This window comes from Lepidochelys kempii, chromosome 26, assembly GCF_965140265.1.
Source record: "Lepidochelys kempii isolate rLepKem1 chromosome 26, rLepKem1.hap2, whole genome shotgun sequence".
NCBI classification, from domain to species: domain Eukaryota; kingdom Metazoa; phylum Chordata; order Testudines; family Cheloniidae; genus Lepidochelys; species Lepidochelys kempii.
In genome coordinates this window covers 10,863,467-10,888,082 of record NC_133281.1, presented here as the reverse complement: position 1 = coordinate 10,888,082, position 24,616 = coordinate 10,863,467, and the positions used below count along the sequence as shown (strand labels likewise).

The 24,616-nt window shown below is 43.3% G+C and overlaps 1 protein-coding gene across 2 annotated transcripts in view; it reads right to left on the bottom strand.

The window, feature by feature from the left end:
- ANTXR1 (ANTXR cell adhesion molecule 1) overlaps positions 1-24,616 on the bottom strand; it is a 181,147-nt gene that overhangs the window by 100,616 nt on the left and 55,915 nt on the right. For both annotated transcript variants that reach the window (XM_073325259.1, XM_073325260.1), the window contains exons 11-12: positions 16,700-16,769; positions 14,631-14,709 (exon numbers count right to left, since the gene is read on the bottom strand). In XM_073325259.1, coding sequence (XP_073181360.1) covers positions 14,631-14,709; positions 16,700-16,769 — 149 coding nt within the window. The remainder of the gene's footprint in view (positions 1-14,630; positions 14,710-16,699; positions 16,770-24,616) is intronic.

Below are 24,616 nucleotides of genomic sequence, written 5' to 3'. Positions count from 1 at the left end.
GCTGTATATTTGGCACCTTTCCCCAACACTAAGTTCACCCATGTTGGCAATCTTTGTTCCTGTGTTTCCTTTTGCTTCAGGTAATGCACGAGCAATACAGGTTTAGAATCATTCATGGAGATGGGGAGGATTCTTTCCCCTGCTCTCTACACGGGGACAGGACATTTTCAAATAAAAGAAAAATAGTGCTTCCTTTTTTAAAAGGTAAAAGTTTAGAAAAGGCAACTTTAAATAACCTCCAAGACAAACAAATTAATCAAATATTCCCAGCCAGCCGAGCCTTGTCATACTGGAGATCTTGGCATCTGATCCCACAACTAAGTGTACAAACAGCCCACTGTCTCTGGGACTTTAATAATGCACTCACGCCAGCCATTCCCTTTTCTGACGGGGTAGCTGCCAATGGCCAGGCAGTCTGGGCCAAATGCCACCTTCACTTAAACCCATACCACAGCAATGGGGTTGCATGACAGTAAGGAGGGGCAGAACTTGGCTCTTTGTCCACAAACCCCCCTGCTTTACGCAGTAATTTCCCCTTGCTACTGAAAAAAAGCCAACTTTCTAATGCTTGTCATCGCCAGCCAAAACACAGCCATCCTCAGCTTTGGCTTGCAGCTAGCAGAGCCTTGGAAGGAAAACAAGAAATATGGGTTTGGTCTGAGAAAATTGGGTACAAGCTTAATATTTAAAAAGACAGAATCTCCCTCCACCCCCAGCACTCTCTCCTATATTAGAACAGGGGTACCTGAATATTGCAAGACTGAGCACTGCAATAACAGCATATTGGGAATGAAAGGGTTTCATCTGCATTCCATAACTTAATAACATCAGACTGGAAATAAGGCGTACATTTTTAACGGTGAGGGTAATTAATCACTGGAACAATTTGCCAAGGGTTGTGGTGGATTCTCCATCACTGGCAATTTTTTAATCAAGATGGGACGTTTTTCTAAAAGCTCTGCTCTAGTTCAAACAGGAATTAATTCAGGGAAGTCGTATGGCCTGTGTTTGCAAGAGGTAAGACTAGATGATCACAGCAGACCCTCCTGGTTTGATGATCTATGAAAATGCCCTTGGGTTTGTATTGCATTTGATAGAGGAGCTGAGATGGATATATGGACTGACCTCACCAGCAACAAAAACCTCTTTATTCCCTGAAGCTACAGGGAGAGGTTGGTGGCTGGCCATGCTTTATCACAGAAACATGATAAACATGATATCACAGAATCACAGAAACATAGACCTTGAAGGGACCTTGAGACCTAGTCCATCCTCTTACACCGAGGCAGGACCAAGCAGACCTAGACCTTCCCTGTCTCTGGACTTTGCCAGCTGCATTTAGCTCTTTGATCCTGCTCTGGGCAAACCTGGAGGATGGGGGAATAGGAACAGAGTACAGGCCTTCTTGAAACATCTCATTTTCCCCAGCCAGATTCTGCCCTCACTTCCCTCTGCTCGGCCCAACCCTGCGGTCGGCCAGAGTGTGCTCTCTCTCCAACCAACTAAGGGTAGGTGTTGGCTAATTAATTAGGTCAGGCTAACTTTATAACCTGGCAAGCACTGGATATGATATTCCTGGCCCCTCTGCAGGACACGCTGATTTTCCATTGCATTGCTGGCAGATGGAATTCTGCTCTTAGCTTTAATGATCTCGCAGGTGTGTGGCATGGCCCAGCCAGGTTTCCTGTTATAGACTTCAGCCCTCAGATATCGGAATAGCAATAAGATATTTAGACACAACAAAAACAATCAGTGAGTAGTATTGAGGGGGTGGGGTATTTACTTTAAAATCACAATAATGAGATTTAGAGGGAAATCTCTCCTTATGTAACTCCCCTTCTAACTTCTTATTACCAATTATGTAATCCTGAATTAGCGCTAAAGAGATTCCAAGAGCTCTGAACCTTGGGAAAGTTTGGATCCAGATTTCACAGCTCACTCCTAACTCTGTTAAGGGCCAAACTTAAATAATATATCAGCTCTGAGCACAATCTCTCTCTCTAACTTTGTGGAAGTTCAGAGCTCAGCTTTGTAGCTTGGGCCCCTACAGTACCAGCAAATCTGACAGAGTAAGATGAGGAGTGCTGGTCAGAGTGACAGCAATGGTTCACATAAAATACAGACAGACCTAAATCAATCTTCACTCAAAGCTTAAACCAAAACATCTACGGGGCTAAAACCTTCCCTTTGCTTTGTTGTTATGCACCATTGCACTTCTTGTGTCAGTCCAGAAGTGAAAGTATCGAAATTCCACATCAAATACAGCTCCTGCTTTACCACAGTAGAGAATTTGGCCTACAGTTTTTCCTTACATCTGATTTCTCTCTGTGCTAAAGAGAGATTCAACTTTGCAAAAGCAACCCGGGGAATTCTAAGTAAATGTCTCTTATTGACTCCAGAAGGATATGATCAAATTACAACCAAACATTTGTTTAGCCAAGGGTCATCCCTGCTCATGAGATCTGAAAGTCAAGCTGGGTTCTTCCTCACTCCCACATCCTCATCAATGGTGCATTTGGAACTTGGTTTATTTTGCTAATGCATATGTGCATCTCTAGACAAATTCTGGACTACCTGATATCTAGCACAAGACACTTAAAGAGGCTTCATGTATGTAACTAACTTTGCTGTCTGAAAGAATTGCTTTTGAAAATCCACTCTGTGATTAAGATGTAAGAAGGAAAAATAAAATCTTAAACCACTGACCTCCTGCAGATTATTTCACATCTCAGGCTTGGAAATAGCCAATTTTATTTTTTTAATGTAGACTTTGTACAGTCCAGATCACGTCTTTTTGTTTTGTTTCTAGGTTATTACATTTTTCAAAAAACATACTTTATTATGGAAACACTGACAGCCCCTTGACTGCAAATGCTTCTCTTTGGAAATGCATTTTTTTTTGCATTTTTTAAATGTTTTACTCAGTAAGCCATGCTTATCTATGCTATATTAAGAACTGGAGAGATCATCATCATCATTTCTTCTGAGAGACAGAGAGTTCTAGTGGACTATAAGCAAAGCATGGGAGTAAAATATCCTAAGTGACTTAGGAGCCTTTTTCCCATTTTAGTCACTTTTGAAAATGGGATTTAGCCACTTTTGAAAATTTTGTCCTTGCATTTTTGGTTCTGTCACTGGCTTAGGTCCTCATTCAGGAAAGCATTTCTATTCAGGAAGAGTGCTTAAAATGCTTAAACTTTAAGCATATTTTAAGTCCCATTGTGGCCAACGGGACTTCGCTTTAATGTATAAAGATGGACTTAAGCACATAGGATCATAGAATATCAGGGTTGGAAGGGACCTCAGGAGGTCATCTAGGCCAATCCCCTGCTCAAAGCAGGACCAATCCCCAACTAAATCATCCCAGCCAGGGCTTTGTCAAGCCTGACCTTAAAAACCTCTAAGGATGGAGATTCCACCACCTCCCTAGGTAACCCATTCCCGTGCTTCATCACCCTCATAGTGAGAAAGTTTTTCCTAACGTCCAACCTAAACCTCCCCCACTGCAACTTGAGACCATTGCTCCTTGTTCTGTCATCTGGTACCACTGAAAACAGTCTAGATCCACCATCTTTGGAACCCTCTTTCAGGTAGTTGAAAGCAGCTATCAAATCCCCCCCTCATTTTTCTCTTCCGCAGACTAAACAATCCCAGTTCCCTCAGCCTCTCCTCATTAGTCATGTGCTCCAGCCCCTAATCATTTCTGCTGCCCTCCACTGTACTCTTTCCAGTTTTTCCACATCCTTCTTGTAGTGTGGGGCCCAAAACTGGACACAGTACTCCAGATGCTTAAGTGCAGTCCTGAATCAAGGTCTGTCTGACTTTGGGCAAGTCACTAAGGGCTTGTCTACACAGAGACATCGTGAATGGTAAATCGGGCTGTCCATCTACAGTGCTCTAGCCTGCCATATGCTCTGTGGCCATGTGGACCCTGCTAGGGTGCACTGAATGTTCCATATGGTAGGGAATGCTTAGTGCACAGTAGCAGGGTCCACACGGTCACTTACAGAAGTCTACATTACAAACACTACAGTGACATAACTGTGGTGCTGTAGTGAAGACACTTACTACCTCTACGGAAGGGTTTTTTCTGTTGCTGCAGTAAATCCACCCCGTCGAGAGGTGGCAGCTAGGTCGACGGAAGAATTGTTCCATCGACCTAGCAGTTTCAAAGCTGGGGCTTAGGTAAGTACTGATTATTACTGGGTGGGCAGGGGCAGGCCTAGACCTACATCCCAGATCTGAGTATCCCTCAAACTTTGCAACATTATCCCCTCTCCAACACATCAGTGAGTAAGTTTGTACAATTTCTTGAGAACTATGGGAGGCAGAATCAATGGCATCAGTCCTTATGACAAGATTCCTGTTTGCACATGCGTGTGCAGAGATTGCACACACAGCCTGCAGCTTTGGAGGTTGTTTCAGCTCTATAACATAACAACTCTCTTTGTCATGATTATAAAAAAAAAAAAAAACAAAACCAACCTAGCTGTGACTGATCTGGGACTGACAGGTATTTGACAAGCACCATCCCTCAATGCTGGAAATGAGATCTATTTTGGGCCTTCCTAAAGGGCTTGGAATTGGACCAAGCTAGTCATCACATATGCGTCTTACTCCTTGTCTTCAGAATGTTTCCCTCGTTTTCTACTCCCTGAAACGTTGCAGCAGATTTCACACTGCAGATGGAGAAGTGCAAGGAACGGCTTATGTTAGACTCTGTGCGCTCACATAAAGTTCTGCTTATGCTCAGAAGGAGTCTGCGGAGCTGCATCAATTTACACTAGCTAAGGATCTGGTTCTCTATTTCACTGCATTTGGAGCCATAAAACAGCACACATACTGCTAGCCTGTCTCCCCGTGCTAGGAGGGTGTGGCACCATGCCCAGAGTCCGGCTCAGGTCCCTTTTACTCAGGACTTCAGCTTTGTTTCTTCCACATAAAATTCATACAGCACATCAAATCATCCTCTCCCCACTAACCTGGGGATTTCTGCAGGGGCCTATCTATTCCCTACAGGCCGGCAGGGGGCCCTGCCTCACTGGACCACACTTCCTCACGAAGAGCCTTATTTACCATTGCCATGCACAAGTGCAAAGCTCTAGCAAACCAGAATGGTGGCATTTTACACCCCCTTTTGCACTGGTGCAAATGACTATATGCAATGGTAAATCCAGCTGTAAGTGCCCATTCCGAAGGAACACAATGAGAGTTTTACCATTGACTTCAACAGGAGCAAGATCGGATGCTAATGACACACTGTGGGCAATAAACGCTTTGGTGTGCAAACCTAACAGGAGAGAGATATAACAAGATCTAATGGCTGGAAGTTGAAGCCAGACAAATTCAAAACAAGACTCAAATTTGTAACAGTGCCAATAATTATCCAAAAAGAAAAGGAATACTAGTGGCACCTTAGAGACTAACCAATTTATCTGAGCATAAGCTTTCGTGAGCTACAGCTCACTTCATCGGAGACTAACCAATTTATCTGAGCATAAGCTTTCGTGAGCTACAGCTCACTTCATCGGATGCATCCGATGAAGTGAGCTGTAGCTCACGAAAGCTTATGCTCAGATAAATTGGTTAGTCTCTAAGGTGCCACTAGTATTCCTTTTCTTTTTGTGAATACAGATTAACACGGCTGCTACTCTGAAACCAATAATTATCCATTGGAACAACTGACCAAGGGAAGTGGTGGAGTCTCCATCTTTTGATGTCTTCAGATCAGGACTGGATGCCTTTCTTGAAGAGATGCTTTAGTCAAACACAGGTGACTGGGATCCATAGAGGAGTAGCTGGGTGAAATGCTATATTCTATATTATACAGGAGATTGGACTGGATGATCAAATGGTCCATTCTGGATTTAAAAATCTACAAAACTATGATTTTTTTAACATGATGTAACAAATCAAATAAACAGAACTCCCTGCGTCTCAGTGAGCTCCTGGGCAGTTATGCTGAATATGCTGCCTAGAGGGCTGCCGAGGTTTGCCTGTGCTGCCAGCACCTTGCTGGAAACTGGTTTGGCCTGGATTTTTCAACATCACTTCAACATCAACATCTCCTTCCCCGGAATGTCAAAATTTTCCACTTTTGCAAAAACGGAGTCTGAGTATATTAAAAAAAGAAATAAAAAGAGGGGTTTTTTTTTTGTATTAAGTGTTTGAAGGCTAAGTTTGTTAGGGTTTCTGTTTTCTTTACAGGATCAGATAAAATCCAAAAGGAAGCACTGGTTACATTTTTTCCCCTTGAAGAGTGAACGAATAGAATCAATGCAAACAAAAGCAAGTCAAATTAACCTAAACCTATGCAGTTATAATAGCTAAGCAAGGGGCTCACAGGTTTTACCGATACAGCTGATATTTGTTGTTTATTGACATTTAGAAACACAATTTCTGCAAATTGTACAGGTTGTTAATTCATGTGTTTCATTGCAGTTACCTTCCTCTTCCCTCTGTTTGTCTGTTAAAGCCACTCAGTGAGCCTAGTCTTTCATTAGGGTCAGATTGTCAACCCTGAACACAAACAGTGATGAGCAGTTATTTAATCCTACAAAAACAACAAGGAGTCAGGTGGCATCTTTAAGACTAACAGATTTATTTGGGCATAAGCTTTTGTGGGTAGTGGGTTTTTACCCACGAAAGCTAATGCCCAAATAAATCTGTTAGCCTTTAAGGTGCCACCGGACTCCTTATTGTTTTTTGTGGATACAGACTAACACGGCTACTCCCTGATACTTAATCCTACAAGTTACTTTAGTGGAACTACTGGTGTGAGTAGCCGTTGATTGTTGGGAGTAAGGGATTCACAATCTCGCCTTTAATTCACAGGCTCTTTTGGGGGAAGGACTGTTTCTTTTGTACAGCCCCTAGCACAATGAGGACTCCTCATCCTGATTTGGGATTTGCAGTGGGTTCTACTGCAGTACAAATATTAAATAATAGTAATTTGGAATGAGGTGTTCATGTGTTTGATTAAAGCCATCAGCTGAAACATCGTGGCTTTTCAAAACAAATGTTTTTATCAAATAGTGAGAATATTAGAGCTAGCGAATGGCACCGCAGTCTAGTGAAATGTTCCATACATGTTACATGTACACTCACATATATTTCCCGAGGGCTACGTCCACACTGTGAGTTAGGGGTGTGATCCCCCTGCTCGTGCACACGGGCTCACACTCGCTCTCATGCAGTTGTCACGAGTGTAAACAGCAGTGTGGCCACGAGTAGCCGTAGGGGAGGCACAGTGGAGCCATGCCAGGTACAAACCCACCTGAAAGCGGTAGGTATGTAGTCAGCCTGGCTCAGCCGTGCCTGCATGTCACTGCTCGTGCCACTGTGGCTGCCCGGACATGTATGCTTGTGCTAGCTTGAGAAGAGCTAGCGTGAGTATGGGGGAGGAAGAGCTCAGTGGTTTGAGCATTGGCCTGCTAAACTCAGGGTTGTCAGTTCAATCCTTGAGGGGGCCATTTAGGGATCTGGGGCAAAAATTGGGGATTGGTCCTGCTTTGAGCAGGGGGTTGGACTAGATGACCTCCTGAGGTCCCTTCCAACCCTGATATTCTATATGTACACTAGCAGGGGAGTCACACCCATAGACATAGCTTCAGGAGCCGCTTCCAAAGTGATCTGGTCATTTAGGTGCCTAACTCCCATTTAAATCAACTCCTGCTAAATAAGGAATAAGGTGCCTCAATACATTTGAGAATCTGAACCCTAAGTGGCTAAGAGCCAGATTTTCAGGGCCTAAAAATGGGGAAAGGCGCAGAGTAAGATTTTAAAAAATGCCTAAGCAAGTCAGACTCCTAACTCCCATTGGAATCAGTGGCAGTTAGGAGTCTATCTGCATCTTTAGGTGTTAAAATACCTTTGAAAATCTGGCTCCAAATCCCTGCTGAAAATGGGACTTAGGCTCCTAGACATTAAATGCTTTTGAAAACTTTAGCCTGGATCTAGTATTCTCATTGTTTGATAAAATGTTATATATCTAGAGAGTTTTCAGGGCTGGGGGACAGACAGACAGATAGACTGATAGAGCGCAGGGATTGATAGATTTGTCTGTCTCTATTCTTTAGGAGTCTTTAGATGCTGGACACAGGAGGCAGACCCTAAACTGTTAAATTAGCTTAGCTCCACTGACATCAGTGAAACTGCACCAGTTTTGTCCAGCTGAGAACCTGGCATTTCAGGCAATGGGGTGTTATAAAAGCCTTGTCAGGCAGGAGTGATGGCGCCGACAGACTCAGTTAGTGATCTGATGACCGCATTAATCAATGCATCAATGATTTAGGAGTCAGGGAGATTTTATGATGCCTTGTATATTTTAGGTAATTGGTTGCTGTGAGTGCAGGTTTATGTGAGTGTGAGTTCTCCCCTTAGGAGCTATTCATTTCTCTTCTTTGAGAAGGGTTGTAGCATTATCGATGAAATGTTAAGACCAGTTAATCCTTGGGTGTCGTGGGTTGGATTCCTTGAAAGATTCAGAGCTAATGCTCTGGATGGAGAGTTTCGACAAAAGTTTTAGCGGTGTATATTCCAAGAAAAGAAATGTGTCTTTGATGAATGAGTCTCATAAGAAGTTACAGTAGCACATTTAATGTTGGGCTCTAGAAGCACCAGGCAACTCTGACCTGATAATGTCTCTTTATACCACTGTGGCAGCATAGAGGGTCTTAAAATGGTACAAAGGGACATTAGCATAACTCAGGATCAGGCCCATCAATTGGCATTTTCCAAAGAGTCTATGGGACTTAGGCACCCCCTCCCTATTCAAAGTCAATGGGACTTGGGTGCCTAACTCCCATAGCCCCCTTTGAAAATCCCAGATTAGTGGGTTCTGTCTGACTGACATTGCTCAATGGGGAGAGAGTTTAAATTGGCATTATAGGACTGGATACTGTTCAAATAGAGTGAGATGTGCAAGGCAATTTTGTTCAAACAGCACAGAACTCCACAGGAGAGAGAAAGAGAACGTCTTGTTGAAAAATAATTAGGGAATGATCCAAATGCCAATTGTAGATTTAAACCAAAGCATGTTCCTTTGAGACCTTTGTAACTTATTGAGGAGAACTCCCATGGAGTTGGACCCATAATTTCCCTTGATGTCTTTGAAAATCTCCCCTGAGAGAGAGAGAGATTGCTGGTCAAACAATGGAAAAGAAATGTCAGCAGAAGAAATATTCCTTTTTTAAAATCAAAATGTCTGATTTCTCAAAATGATTAGATAGTTCTGAGTTTTATAAAGATGCCTTTCCCTCCATTGATGGACTTTAGATAGTCTTGGAAGAAGGATGTTTCATACAAGAGTTATGGGGGAAATGACAGAGTCTATCTTGAAGGTCTCCAAGCCATGAGAATGTGTTGTAAGAATTTGTTGCTATGTTGTAGAATCGTGTAAGGAAGAGGTAATAAAGCCCATTACAGTATTCAGTCCCTTTATTTTCAGGTTTGTTCCTTAACATGCTATTCTCCAGGGTTTTCTGCCATCTACATTTAAAATGTCCTAACTATCTCCTTTGGGAGACTACTCCATAGCTAAGAATCTCACTGATAGGAAGATTTCTGAATATAAATATTCCCTTTGAAAGTTATACCTGCAGGCGACAGCCTCAGACATTCACTCCCCTCTCTGATGTCTACGCTCTTTACAGACTTGCAGTCGTGTCTCCTTGCTCAGAGGTCATTTTGCCATGTTATAATACATTATTCCAATCTTTCTTCATAAGCTCTTCCCCTCTCGTCCCTGTGGGCCTGATCCAACAGTGAATCTTTCCATTGACTTTAATGGGAGTTGGATGTTGGCCAGTCCTTTGGACAAATGCTTGCTATAAAGAGAGCTAATGCTAATTGTTTTCTGGGGATATGCCGACACTGCACCTGGCAGAGCGCCTCCCACATACTTGCATCCTGGGAGCTAGTGCACTAAAAATAGCAGGGTGGACACTGGGGCTCCAGAAGAGTTTCGGGCTAGCCACCTGAATTCAAACCCATGGGGCTGGGTGGGCCTGGATTCGGCGGCTAGCCCAAGCGTCTACCAGAGCCGCAACGTCCACACGGCTATTTTTAGCCCATTAGGTCAAGCTAAACGAACGCAAGTCTCTCTACCCACAACTCACTCCCAGCTGCAGTGTAGACATCTGTGAAACCCTAGATAATGCTTCTCGTGTGACTGACTGGATGTTTAATTTTCAGTAATTAATGTGGGGCCTACATCTATATGGCCTCAACTATGGTACTCAGGTGGGTGGAGGAAATGCTGAACCCAACTCCATGTTTACAAATGGTCCCAGCCTTCAGAACAGAACAAAGCTCCCTGCATCCAAACACTCCTGACCTTCAGACTGCTTGAAATCTGGATCTGAACTTCCGGCTAGAACCTGTCTCCAGCCAGAAGGAGTGTTACTATGATTTCTTGAGCTACTGATAGAATTTCAAACTTCGCAGTTCACAAGTCACGCTGGACTGGGAAATGAGACAGCTGCACCATGCTCCATTTGCTGATTCTCAAGACTTGGGCAAACACATATATTTTAAAGAAGCATACACACATTCTGGCTCCTTAGAAGTTTCACATAGCATGGTGCCACCCACTTTCATCTTCTGGAGGCCAGTCCCCAAACCTCAAGAAATATGGAAACACTCGTATGGGCACCACTTTCTCAATGAAATCTCTGTTTGCTGACTCATTCTCCCAACAAACCGCAGCTTCTCGTGAGCAATGGTTCTGAGAGTTAAGGCGTTTGCACAAGTGCCAAACAGTGAGCTGTCGTTATATGCGATCCGGGTGGGAGATGCACAGACAGGGGGAATTTGTGGTACGTTCAGGACATCGTTCCAGATCTAGGGCCGTTTTTGCATGCCGTCTGCAAAGAGCTTCACTGACGTGCCATGGAGGAAAGATTTACAAACGACCTATTCCCCTCCCTCCCCTTCAAAGTTTCTTTGCAAAGTGAGGAGAGAAGCTCTCTCTGCACTGTGCTGTCACCTCCTGCTGCAGCTTTCCAAATTTACTGGCTTTGGCCCTGATTCTGCAAACACACATGTGCGTATCTTTCAAGCTTGAAGCCAGTGCAAGTATTCATCAATTGCCTGAAGTTATGCATGTATGTAAGCATTTGCAAGATTGGAGACCTTGTTTTAGCTTTCTTTACAGTGGGTGTGTAGCATGGTGCTGATGCAAAAGCACCTAATTAGCCCCTGCCCCGTCAGCTCCAATCAGGGGAAACAGATTGGGGCTGATGGAAAAGGCCTGATGCCGGCTTGAGGATTGGCAATACCCGCTGGCCTGACCAGCCAAGAGTTATAAATTGGAGGCCTCCTAGCTGAAGGCTGACTCTGCCTATAAAGGAGGAGACTAATCCTGTAAAGCTTTTCTTAGATTAACACTGGTGGGATAACCTTAAGTAAATAAAGACAGGGGTGTTGCACAACCTCTCTGAGCCTTATTGGGGGCAGCAAGCAGGCCCCAGGAAGAGGGGCGGGTCATGAACCCTGTTGCAGGGTGCTATTTAAACACAGACAATAAATAAACCCCTCTCTTCTCCAAGAGAAACTTTCCAAACAATTTAAGAGACGTTTACAACCACATTTCCAAAGCAGGTCACTGAGTTTGAACGCCATGCTTGACACACCCCATGCAAACTAAATTTTCAGGGGTGCTGGAATTGATCGGAATTGGCACTCAGGTTCCTCAGCATTTCTGGAAAACAGGCTTCGGGTTTCACAGGTTGGATTCTCAGACTCAGGGGTGCTGAAGATTAGCTGGTATTTTTGAAAAGGTGGCTGTCCCCAGGTTACTGCCAGAACCAGCAAAAGCTTTCAAACTGAAGGAAACATTTTCTGTGCACCTGGTGTAGATGAAATGATCACCATTACGCAGCCTATTGCTTGGAAATACTTCCCCTAATTGTTTTGTGGGCGTTATCAGTGAAAAGGTCCCTACAATGAGTTCTATCCAACTGTGTCCCAGTTAAGTGATGAAAACTCCATACTTAGGATCAAATTTGGGTCACTTAGAACAGGCAGAGATACAAAAATATACTGTACTATACACTTGTGCAGTGCCATATGACCCATACTCCATCTATGAGTCTCTGAAATCTATACTGCTATACACACATTTATAGAATGAACAAGCAGATTTAAATAATTTATGTTTTCCTCTTGATATCTAGACATACTGAATCTGCTGATTTTTACCTTACTCTGAATGTCTTGGCTGAGTAGCCTCCCAATATAGAACATGTGGAAAACCAGAAATTCAAAGGAAGATTTTTTTAAAAAATTAGAATGTTGTATCCTATAAATCCTGTGTTTTAAATGTTCTCATGCTTCTTGCATGAAGCATCATTCAGCTAAAGCAACAGCTCATTGCTTTTATCCTAATTGTTGCAAGTGAGAAGAAGTGTCCATCCCCGCTTGGAAATGAATGAAATAACTGTGAGCCAAGTTCTGCTCTCAGAGTTCATATGTGAGCTGCTCCACTGAAGTCAATAGGGGCAATCTTCCTTTGGTGTAAATTGTCACAGTGCTGTTGGAGCTAAGACAATTTACACCAACTGAGTATCTGCCCCAATGGCACGTTGCAAATATCAAACAGCTGCATTTTGCTGTCTGTGTTGATCATAACCGTATCTTGCTTCAAAAGGCAAAGCAGAAAAATTGCTCATAATTTATTCTCTCTCTCTCTCTCTCTCTCTCACACACACACACACACACACACACACACACACACACACACACACACACACACACTTACTTTCACCATGGCAGCAAAGAGAACTTGAACTGAAATATCAAATCCAGCTGAAAAAAAGCCCCCTCTCAAGGCATAAAGATGCCCTTGTCAACTGCAGAGAAATAAGCCTTCATCTCAGCTCTGAAAACTGACATTTAATCATGTAGACAATGCGGGTGTCTCCAGACAATCTTGTCGTTGTTGCGACAGATGAAATGGTACAGGAGATATTTTCCCCCTTAGCCTGTGCATCAGTGTTCATGGACCACAACTGAATAGTCTTGGTATGTGGATATTATATAACTTGGCCTTTCACTAGCTCCACATAGAAACACGATGCAGTTTTGTTTGGTGGATTTGAAGGGGGCAGGGAAAGAGTCCTGCCATAAAAGTCTTCAAGTCAAATCCTGCAGTCCTTTCTCAGCCAAGACTCCCAGGGAAGTTTTGCCTGAATACTGACTGCAGGAATTGGTCCTTTGTATGAAATTTATGACAGTGCAGAAAACCAGCACAAGGCATGGCGGGGGAGGCATAGCTCAGTGGTTTGAGCATTGGCCTGCTAAACCCAGGGTTGTGGGTTCGGTCCTTGAGGGGGTCATTTGGGGATCTGGGGCAAAAATTGGGGATTGGTCCTGCTTTGAGCAGGGGTTGGACTAGATGACCTCCTGAGGTCCCTTCCAACCTTGATATTCTATGATAAGTAGGGCATAGGCTTTATGCTATTCTCTCTGAACAGGGATGAAGTTCACCCTTGTAGAGAAAGCCAGACAGAAACACATAACTGCATGAAGAATGAAGTTTTAAATGGCATCAGTACGGGTGTCAATGAGTGATGCTTGGAGATCTAGGGCTAGATCCCAAAAGATTCTGAATATCTTTTGCTAGGTGCTGAGGGTCTCAACTCCCACAGGTTTCAATGGTAACCTCAGGTGTTTAGAATCATGCTGGAGGCACTCAACACCTTGTAGGATTGTGCCCTATAATTGTGACCTTACCTTAATAAAACAGCTTATTTCAAAGCAACAGTATATAACAGAACCCCCCTTTTACTAGCTTAATCCCATACAGGTCAGCCAAAAGCCTTGACCAAATTTATGAATCTCACATGCTATGTACATGGGTCCCAATTGTACACATCCTATTCAGTCAGAATCCCACATTCTCATAAGATTCCCAATATTTTCTGTTTTCATGAGCACAAAGTAAATTCCTCCCAAATCTCCTTTATCCTTACTAACATGAGGCCTCCCTTCCTCATGGTCACACTTTAGCAGAAGTAAAATCCCCATCAAGACAACAGTCTTATTAACTGTAAGAAGTTGCTTTCCTTTGCTCCGGCCGCTGCAAGAGGCTGATGAGAACCAGTGACTCAGGCATTGCTAGCAAAGAAGGACATGGGGTCAGTGCAGTCTGCACTTCTGCAGAGCTCCCCAAACTTTTGGGGAGGAGCATATCGATTCATAGACAAAGGGTCCGATTGCCACTGCCTTGCAACTTGTGCCATCATTTGCATCTGTGCAAAGTGGGTGTAAACAGATATCACTGGTGTGAGTGGACATGTCTGATCCACTGGTGCAATATGCACTCACCATGCAAGGAGCAAAGCAGTGGCGAACCAGATCCTGACACCTCTGCTATATCACAAAACCACTTCACCATCTCCCATACATGCTCAGACAGAGCATGAGCTGCTTGCTTCAAACCCATGTTAAGGTGCACACCACATGGGGAATGGCAGTGCAGGAGGGCCATGCGTAAGAGCTCACCACTAAGGCAGAGAGGTGGCTCCTTAGCATGCCACTCACCCAAGCCTCAAGTACCAGCACAGCTTATCTGTGGTTTAGAACCCTTTTGCTACAGAATCCTTTTATGCGCATATGTTGAAACTTACACAGTGCGTGCTGGAGATGATGACGGAGCTTGAGATGAAACTGAGGCCGTCATTCATGCTGACCTGAAGAGCTGCCTCCCTGCAAAAAAACAACAACAGGACAGCCATCTGCCACGCTGCATCAGACACGTGCCCCGGCTTGAATCGGGGATCCTGATATCAGGCTCTGGCCAGTACCTGAGGTTTCAAACATAGGCTAATTCCCATCCTCACTGCCCCATGCTGCCATATTGTAATGCACTCAGCCACCTGTGCAATGTATTATATGGAGAAAAAAGTGACACCGCTGAGAAAAGAAGGGAGCAAAATACCACCTCTTCATTCCCTTAGTCCTAGGCCCAACCTAGCCTTAGCACAATTTAGAGCAGCTTCAGAGCTACTCTATGTTTTCCTTAATTGGCTGTATTATCTGGTACCTCTACTATCTGCTTCCAGGTTTGCTAGGATCCTATCTGCTACTGACAAGTCTTGTTCTCCTTAATCTCACTCGTCATCAAGTGTCTGTATCTTCGGGTTAACAACCATCTGTTCTGTTTATTAGGGTCAGAACATACATACAAACTCCCTCTCCAGCATAACAATAGGGTATTCTCCACTCCCATATAAAGAACTGTTTTCCCTCTACTAACTGACACTGGATTAAAAATTACACCATCTTCCTCGAGCTCTGTACTTTCTATTCCAATTGGGAATAGAAAAACACTGACCCTCTCATGTGAATAGAGCTCAGTTCATCGACAAGAGGAAGTCATGAATATGTCAAGCACTGCAGAGTACAGATCGCAAAGCCCAAAACAAGTTACATGAGAGCTGGGGACAAAACATTCTCTAGTGAAGGGTTCCTGCTGTGGAATGAATTTCCAGAGGAGATTAGACTAATCTAGAATCTGCCTGTCTTTAGGGAAAGTTGCAAAAACCTCTCTCTTTCTACCATACCGCATTTCCACCGTAACCAGAATGACATTTACATCATCAACCCCCCTCTGCTTGCTTCCCACGCAAAGTGAAAAACAGAAATGCCTTCCTCAAGCAGAATTCCTATAACCCAGAAGGAAGAGGAAGGCGTGACTCCATGAACTCTGCTAGGGACCTTGCTATTGCCAATCCAATGCATGTGAAAGCAGATCAGATACCTTGGTGGTGGACAGCAGTACAAAATCTTTGGATACAGTGGAAAGCTAGGAATGCACCTGCCTGCCTTATCATTATGGTGACATTACTATAGGAGAGGCGGTGGGAAGAGGCAATGGGACACAAAAAGCAACACACATTTTTTTAAACCTATTAACAGGCCAGATTCACAGAGTCTGCCGATGATGACTGATTTCTCGCAGCTCCAGCTGCGATGCTTCCCGGTAGTATAACATTTAGTATAACATCGTGCGGAAGAACTGAGTGGATGCAGTGACTGAGCGGCTACAGTAATAAAGTTGTCTCTTAAAACTGAGGAATGATGATGCACTGCAGAATTTCTACCGCTGTGCAGTATGGGCAGTAAGAGCCAAACTCATTCAGCATTGTCTCCCATGCTTTGAGCCTAATCATGCCATCCATCTTCACATACGTGTGAGAAGAGTCAACGGTAACTGAATCAAATCATTCAAATCAGTTGACTTGAATGGCTCTGGAACAGGCCCTAAGTGAGAAAGGGCAGCAGGATGGGCCCCTTCTGTTTTATGACCAGTTCTTCCCTTTTTTAACTCTCTCCCAACTGCTGAAGATCACAAAATCCCTTTGTTGGATCATATCTTGAGTCACAGGAGCAGTGAAGGCTCAATACCCCACTTTCTAGCTTTACACTATTGAGATCATTTCAGAGAGAGCTTCTAAGGCTACTGTTTTACAATTAAAACAAGATCTAGTCAGTCCTGCCATGTCCATATATGACCAACAGACTTTGGTTCAGCTTTCCTGCATGGAATTTGTGGGCTAGGAAGTAACTGTGGCCCAGTTTAATAGTGAATACAGGGATGTATGATAGTTAAAATCAGGTAAATCAATTATTCTTCCTCAGGCAATAAATGGGATCAGTCAATTTCAAATGCTGGTGGGTATCTCTAAGAACTTACATGCCAACTTCTCGTAATACAGGTGCTGGGCAGAGCAAATAGGTATCTTCTACTACGAAAGGTTTCTCATCTGGAGAAAGAAAGAGAGAAAGTGGACTGATGTGTGAGGAGTTTGGTAATGCACCATTTAAAAGTTAGCTCACCTTACCTGATCACTCTTGTTACAGTGTGTATGGTAACACCCATTGTTTCATGTTCTCTGTGTATATAAATCTCCCCACTGTATTTTCCACTGCACGCATCTGATGAAGTGAGCTGTAGCTCACGAAAGCTTATGCTCAAATGAATTTGTTAGTCTCTAAGGTGCCACAAGTCCTCCTTTACTTTTTGTGAATACAGACTAACATGGCTGCTACTCTGAAACCATTTAAAAGTTAGGATTACCTTAAAGTTTACAACCTCTTAATTCTCTCTCATGGCATATAAATAGGCTTTGAAGGATTAGATTTTTATCTGTAAATATCAGTAAATGTCTGTTTCACTGTACACATACAAACTGATGAGAAAATATTTCCACTGATAATAGCTGAAATGTAGAGTTAAACAAAGTAAGAAATATGGTGCTTGAGAACTTCTTAGAGTTTAATTTAAAGATATTTATTTTGACATACGATGTTGAGAATTTGTGTTTTAATGGTTATCAAGCTTAATTTTTGAATATCAGCATCAAATTGTCGTTACATAATTATTGCTTGATCCTCCCCCAGGTGACAGCCCCATTCATTTTCCACAACTATGAAAATTTAAGTTGATAAAAATAGAAAAAAAAATTGCTTAAAGTCCATAGTTTTGCACAACTGTAAAAATTTAAATAGATACAAATAAGAGGAAGATTAAAAATAGATGTCTCTCAAAATTATTTTTAAAAAATCAAATTCTGCCAAACCTATATATAAACACTTGGGAGTAGGGGTGGAAATCTAGCAGTCAGACTGTACTGAAGATGCCTGGATTCTATGACTGGCTCCCTGCTGACTTGGTGTGATGACCTTAAGCAAATCCATTTTTTCTTTTCTGTGCTTCAGTTTACCGACCTGTGTAATAGGGATAATAATACTTACCTGCCTCTGGGGTGTTGTGAGGCTCAGTTAATTAAGAGGAGCCCCATTCATGCATGCCTAGGTGCGCTTTATATAGTGCTCTCTCTGCTATTGCATGATGCAGTTACTAGAACCGGGAGAAATTTTCAGCAAAAAAATGCAGATTTGCTGAAACAAACATTTCACCAATTTGTGTCGGTTTTGCTGAACTGTTCATTTTGAAAAACAAACCAAATAAATTCAGTATAGTAGACATTTTCAAAACAAAATATTTCAATTTTTCTGTTTTGAAATGACTTTTTCTTTTGAAGTTCCCTTCAATTGCATTAAAAAAGAATGCAAATGTGTTAAAAATGCTCAAACTTGAAATGAAACGTTTCATTTTGGATCAAACAAAACATTTTGTTCAAAAAAATTTTCTTTACTTTAGGATTTACTGAAAAATTCATTATTCTCTAGCTGTAGAGGTTGCAGCCCATCAAGGATTGTAGGCTTCTGAACTGCCCCATAATTAAGAGATGTGCAAACCTCAAAATGTTCAGAGGTGATTATGCCAACCATTTTGGCTTAGAAAATCTCACCAAAAGTAGGCTCAAAATCTTGAGATTCCAGGTGCTTCCTTGGTTTTAGCTGGACCAGAAATACTGCAGGAGTAGCTTTTCTTGAATTACTGTGCTGGTTCTGCTTCCAATCCCTGACGAACTCAGGATGGGTAGAGGTTGTAAGGGAATTTAGATTGCGATTTTCAAGGAGCCTTATGGGAATTAGGCATCCAACTCCCATGGACACTCCTAACTCCCTTAGGACCCTTTGGAAATGGCAGTCTAAATTTTTCAACTTTTCAACCCTCAGAAAGGATTAAGGCTCGAATGAGATTCAGGTAATCTATTTCACCTGAACTGATTTCCTGGCTCAAGAGAAAAAACAGTCAGTGTGTGGAGGCATCTGTCTAGGCATTCATAACATGCTCATCACTGTAATATCTCTAGTATTACTGTTAAAGCCTTGGACTGGAAGTAGGAAGATCTGTCTTCTGTTCCTGATTCTACCAATAAGTAACTGTGGCCCTTATCTTAGCAAAGCAGCCATGCAGATGAATAACTTTAAACACATGAATAGTTCCACTGAGGAACTAAGAAGTGGTCAGTGGAACTCAGATATATAAAGTTACCCACCTGCTTGAACATTTTGCTCGTTTGGGACCTGTCTGACTGTTGGCAAATTATATAAATGATCTGTGCCTCAGTTTTCCTAGCCTTATAATGATAATAATCTTTATCTTTATTGGGGGCTTCATTCAGGTTAGTAAAGTGCTTTGAGATCCTCAAATAGAAAGCAAAACAGAAGTGCTGTGTACTAAAGGTATCCTTTTACATAGTTTATAAAGGGTTCATTAATGCTATATTGAGTCCCAACATCACAATAGGTTGCTTATAACTAGAAGTGGCTGGAAAAGGAAATTTCCATTTCATGGGAAATTTCACTCAACCTGACATGATCTATAGCCTGAACCCTACATGACTGAATGCTACTCTCATTGCTAGAACACAAAAATTGTCTTCACAGCCCAGAACTGGACAATATGGGCTAGATTCTCTCCCCCCTGTTCTGGCCACTTTGCCCTGCCTGATGGAATCTGGCCCTAAATGGCTAGCTGAGAATCCCCCAGTGCAGGGGAGCTCTCAATTCATATAAATTGACAAAGACAGTTCCTATGCCAACTCCCCCATCCTGGCATAGAGGGGACATGATGAGCAAGGGAAGGGGTGGATCTCAGCAAGAGAGAATCTGGACATCTCTCTCTCTGTATAGCTGGTTGTTTCTTAATCATGGCAATTTGTCATTCAAAATTTACAACAAACTGGTTGTACGTCAAAGAGCTCGTGTAAATGAACTAGGATGCCCATGAACAGAATGATTTAGGTGCTGTTTCCATTCCATTAAGTGCAGTTTGTACTGGAGATGGATGTTCTGCCATCTTGTTGTATTATCTAATGAAGGGAAAGCAAAACAGTGAGATTCTGTAATCTGAGAAAAAAGAAAAGGAGGACTTGTGGCACCTTAGAGACTAACATTTATTTGAGCATAAGCTTTCATGAGCTACAGCCCACTTCATCGGATGCATTCCAATCTGAGGGCCTCTCTTGATCAGATTTTAAGAAGTGGTCAGCATCCAACAACTCCTATTAATAATACCTAGCACTTTTCATCAGTAGATCTCAAAGTGTACTACAAAGGAGGTCAGTATCATTATCCCCACCTTACATATGGGAAAACTGAGGCACAGAGCGGGCCAGAGACTTATCCAAGGTCACACAGCAGGGCTGGGAACTGAATCCAGGGCTCCTGAGTCCCAGTCTAGTGTTTTATCCTCTAGGCCACACCACCTCTCACTAAAAGCAACAGCACCTGGTAGGTGTGGAACACCCCTAAAAAAAAAATAGGTAGGATCCTAAGTAGGAGTTGAGCTCTTTTGAAAATCTGGCCCTCTGTTTTTAGGGAATCTTGGGCAAGTTGGAATTCTGTATTAACTATCAATATTTGTTAGCTTTATGACCAGAGCTCCTAGGAGCCCTAGTCATGGACTAGGACCCCTGCTCTTTTCGTCCATCATGCTAGGTGATGTACAAAACATAGAACCAAAAGATGATCCTTGCCCCAAAGAACTGAAGTGCCAGCATCCGAAAGAGGTAAACTTTGAAGCTGAACAGAGTGCTGCGAACTTCCAGGAAAGATTTTCTTCAGCAGCTTCTGACCTCGTTTAAACTTTCCTGGGTCACTCTGCAGCTGTTTCCCCCGGTGCAGGCCAACCACAGCAACAGCAGAGGCCTCTGTGAAACCATGGCCCTCTCCTCAGCGGTAAGCTCAGCAGGGCTCACTGGGAAATGAGACAGTACAGCATATTTTGCTGCAACCCCATGAAGTTCTGAGACGGTGAGGCAGATACTGATCACAGGGTTTTTATGGCCCTGCTCATAGCAACATAAAACCTTCCAGGGGCTGGAAGCAAATAGCAGCAGAAGAGAATTCTCTCCCTGACATTTCGATGGCAGCTTTTCTTATTGAAGATAAATGCATATTATTTTGCAGTATTGTTTCATGGGTACCCACCCAGTACATATGACACCCTCATGTGTTTTCCTGCTATGGCAGCATCTTGAAAGAGGATTTTCCAAAGCCGGCTGGGAAATGTTTCTTTTTATTCCCATGGAAAATTTCAACAATAATGGGGAAAAAGGTTAGTTTTCATGAAATTTTTTTAAAAAGTTTTCATATTTTCATTAAAAAAGCGGGGGGGGGGGGGAGGGGTTGGGAGGCTTTGTGCAACAACAACAAGTTTTAGAGGTTTTCAGGTTTTTTTGACAAAAACCTCAGAAATATTGCCAAAATTGGTCATTTCCAACAATTTTCCATTTTTGTCAAAAATAAGTTGTGAAAGAAAAATTTCGATGAGCTCCATTATTTTCAGTGGTGGGTCAGATCTTGGCATCTGGATTTTGTGCACACGGCTCAGCAAATGAGAGTTGGTTTTAAGCCACCGTTACTCTCCTCTGATCCCGTGCCCACCGGGTGCTAATTGGTGCCACTCTTGCTCTGCCCATAGCCCCAAGGGGATTGCCAGGGTATAGGGAAATACACTGACAACCTTCTTGCTTTGGGGGAATGTGGGGGTGGAATGGAAGGAGGTTGGCATAGAGGCTGGCTTTGCAGCATGAGAGGATTCCTCAACACCGGCTACAGATCCTTTAAGCCATGTGTAAGCCAAGTGGAGATCAGAGTTGGACGGCAGGTGGTATACAATCCATAGGTCTGATTCTCCACTGCTGTGCATCTCATGCAGCCATTCTCATCATTGCAGTGAGTGAGCAATGCTACCAGATCACAATAGTGACCTTTCACATCCACCTCACACAGGAGTAACCGGGATCCACAAGGGGCAAGACAGAGGAGAATCAGGCCCTGGGACTATAAACACCCTGAGGAGCCTGATTCTGTTCTCACTTATACCAGTGTAAATCAGGAGTAACTCTAGTGAAGTTAATGAATCACATCAATGCATGTGACAGCGGAACGAGGTCTCATGTCAGCCAGATGGGCCACTTTCTTCTTCTAAAACACCAGGGTAAAAGGCAAAGAACATGCGCTCTCCAGCATTTAAAGCTGCTTTCGTTTTGCAAGGCCTTTTGCTGAGACTATTTCACAAGCATTTTGTTTCTCTCCTCTCCACTCCCATTTCTTCTCCCGAAATTAAATCTACTCTCCTCTAGAAAGTTTATCCATCTTCTAGTCTCTAGGGCCTACTCTAGCTCATAACTGGCAGGTTTAGCTATGGGGAGGGATTGTTTTGTTTGGAGAATGATTTTGTTTCACCACAGAAATGAGTAACTTTAACCCCCCCCAAACAAAAGAAGATCCATTTGGTTTGCATAACTTCAGCCATCTGACTCCTTCCTGGAAAACTGCATTGGGAAACAAAACAAAACCCCCTTTCATCTGCAAGTCAGTTTGTCTGTACCGGATGCATTTGAAACGATGCTGCTCCTCTTTGCAGGCTGCAGAAAAATGGGCTGTATTCCTCTGCAGGGAGAGACGGGCCCAAACTTTGGGCTTTGTGGCTCGGACCTGTCTCAGTTCACAATATACATGGAAAAATCGTTGATGGTAGAGTAATCAGGTAGCCAGGGCATTAGATGGGAGACAAAAGACTTGAATTCTGTGCCTGGCTCTGCCACAGACCAGCTGTGGGTCCTTGGGAAAGTCACTTCACCTCTCTGACCCTCCATTTCATTGATTTAGAATAGATTGTAAGCTCTTTAACGTCAGGAACTCTCTCTTAATACAGTACAGTCTAAAGGCCCCATTGTGCTATATGCTATATCCACATATAATAATAGAGATTTCCTGAGCTTACGAGCTTACAAATGTAAACAGTAATCAGTGCAATGGTTCACAATGTCCTTGTTGGCAGTCTCGGTAGAGAAGACAAGGTGCAATGGGTATATGGACACTAACCAACTGTTTAACTGAGGGGTACATTCAGTGATGAGCTGCCAGAAGCTGAAAAACCGGTTCCTTCACTCGCTCCGGGGCTTCTGTGGCATTTCAGCGGCAGGTCCTTCACTCGCTCCGGGTCTTCGGCGGAACTGAAGGACCTGCCTCCGAAGTGCCGCCGAAGACCCGGAGCACCACCGGGTGAGTAAAAATTAAAAACGGATTCTCAGGGGAGCCTCCCCAGCTGACAGCTCAGACGGGCCGGACAGGACGGTCCTGCGGGGCACATGTGGCCCGCGGGTCAGAGTTTGCCCACCCCTTTAACAACCCGTTCTAAACCAGCTTCAAAATTTAACAACCGATTCGAGCAAACCAGCTCCAGCTCACCACTGGGTACATTTCCAGGGCAGTGTGTGTATGGGAAACTTTCTTGCTGTAGCCCATGCAAATCTATTCTCTGCACAGAGACCCTCATGCAATAAGGAACCTTCCACCAGCACTTAAACTCATGCAATCTACTCTCTAACCTTTAATTAACACTTCTCTGGCTCAAAGAATATTTACAGCCTGTAAAACCAACTGAGCCTCACTTGAGACCATTCCTTTCTGCTCCCGACTTTGGTGAGCTTCTGCCAATTGCCTTCCACTGAGCCAGCCCTCTTTTCAATCTGTAACCTTAGGGTGAAAAAAATCCCAGACACATGCTGGATTTCACAGGAAGCTCAGAATGGGTTTTTTGATGGAACATAAAGGAGCAAGATGACCCAAGCAGAGCCACCAAAAAAAAGTTAGAACTACTTTCATATAACCATGCAGTGCAGAAGCAGGCCAGCTTTGGGCTAGAAGCTAACTATGTAGAGACAGAACGAATGGGGACTGCATGAAAGCTAAGACAAGGATTTTAAAAACTAACCAGTGATAGTTACTGTTTATTATTTGCATTGCAGTGGTGTCTAGGAGCCCTGGTCATGGATCAGGACCCCATTATGCTAGGCACTGTACAAACGCGGAACAGAAAAAAAAACGCTGTCTCACAGAGCGTATAACTCTCAAATGATTTGGGGTGTCTCTATTTCTGAGTGAGACCCAATGCAAAGGGGCCTGAAAGCTCAGCACTTTCACGTCTCTTTATCGTGTCTCAACTCCCTACTAATCACTTCTTTTCATCTTGGTCTTAGTGCCTGAGTCTTCATTTATTTCACTTGCCTAAAGCGTATCTTCCCGAGAATCATCCAGCCTCGATGGGACCCATTGTTTCCCTGTTTGACCATTGGATTGTTTGGGGGCCAGGGATCATCTATTGTATAGTGCCTAGCACAATGGGGCTGGGGCTACGACAATTCAAATTCTAATAATAGTCTCTGCAGTGACTCCTGAAGCAACAGGCTCCCACTGGAACATCTGCTCTATGCTGCATCCTAGATGCTTCTTCGGGAAGTGTTTAAGACTGGCCAATCTTGAGCCTTTTAACTCTTCAGCTATTCCTTCGACACCAGGCAGAGATTAAAAAAAAAAGGCGGGGAGGGTCAAGAAAATACCTTGGAAATCTTCACACCATCTACCAAACAGTGATCTTTGTTTATCCTGGCTGATTTTTTTCCCTCCCATTCTACTGCTTAGGATAGCCCTCCAAGAACAGACCCTTTTTTGACTTGAAACCCATTTGTGGGGAGGTAGGAATGCAGAAAGAGAGACACTGGTGTGTTCTCGGAGCTAGAGAAATTGCCTACTAAAAGACCCTGTAAGTAAGAAATGAATGTTTTGCTAATGCTGTAATGAAAGCCATGATGAAATCATGCTATAATTTCCCTGCTTTGTATAGGGAGCCACGCTCTCTGAAACCCAAAGCCATTGCGAGGATATTTAGGGGATGTTTGGAAGGGGA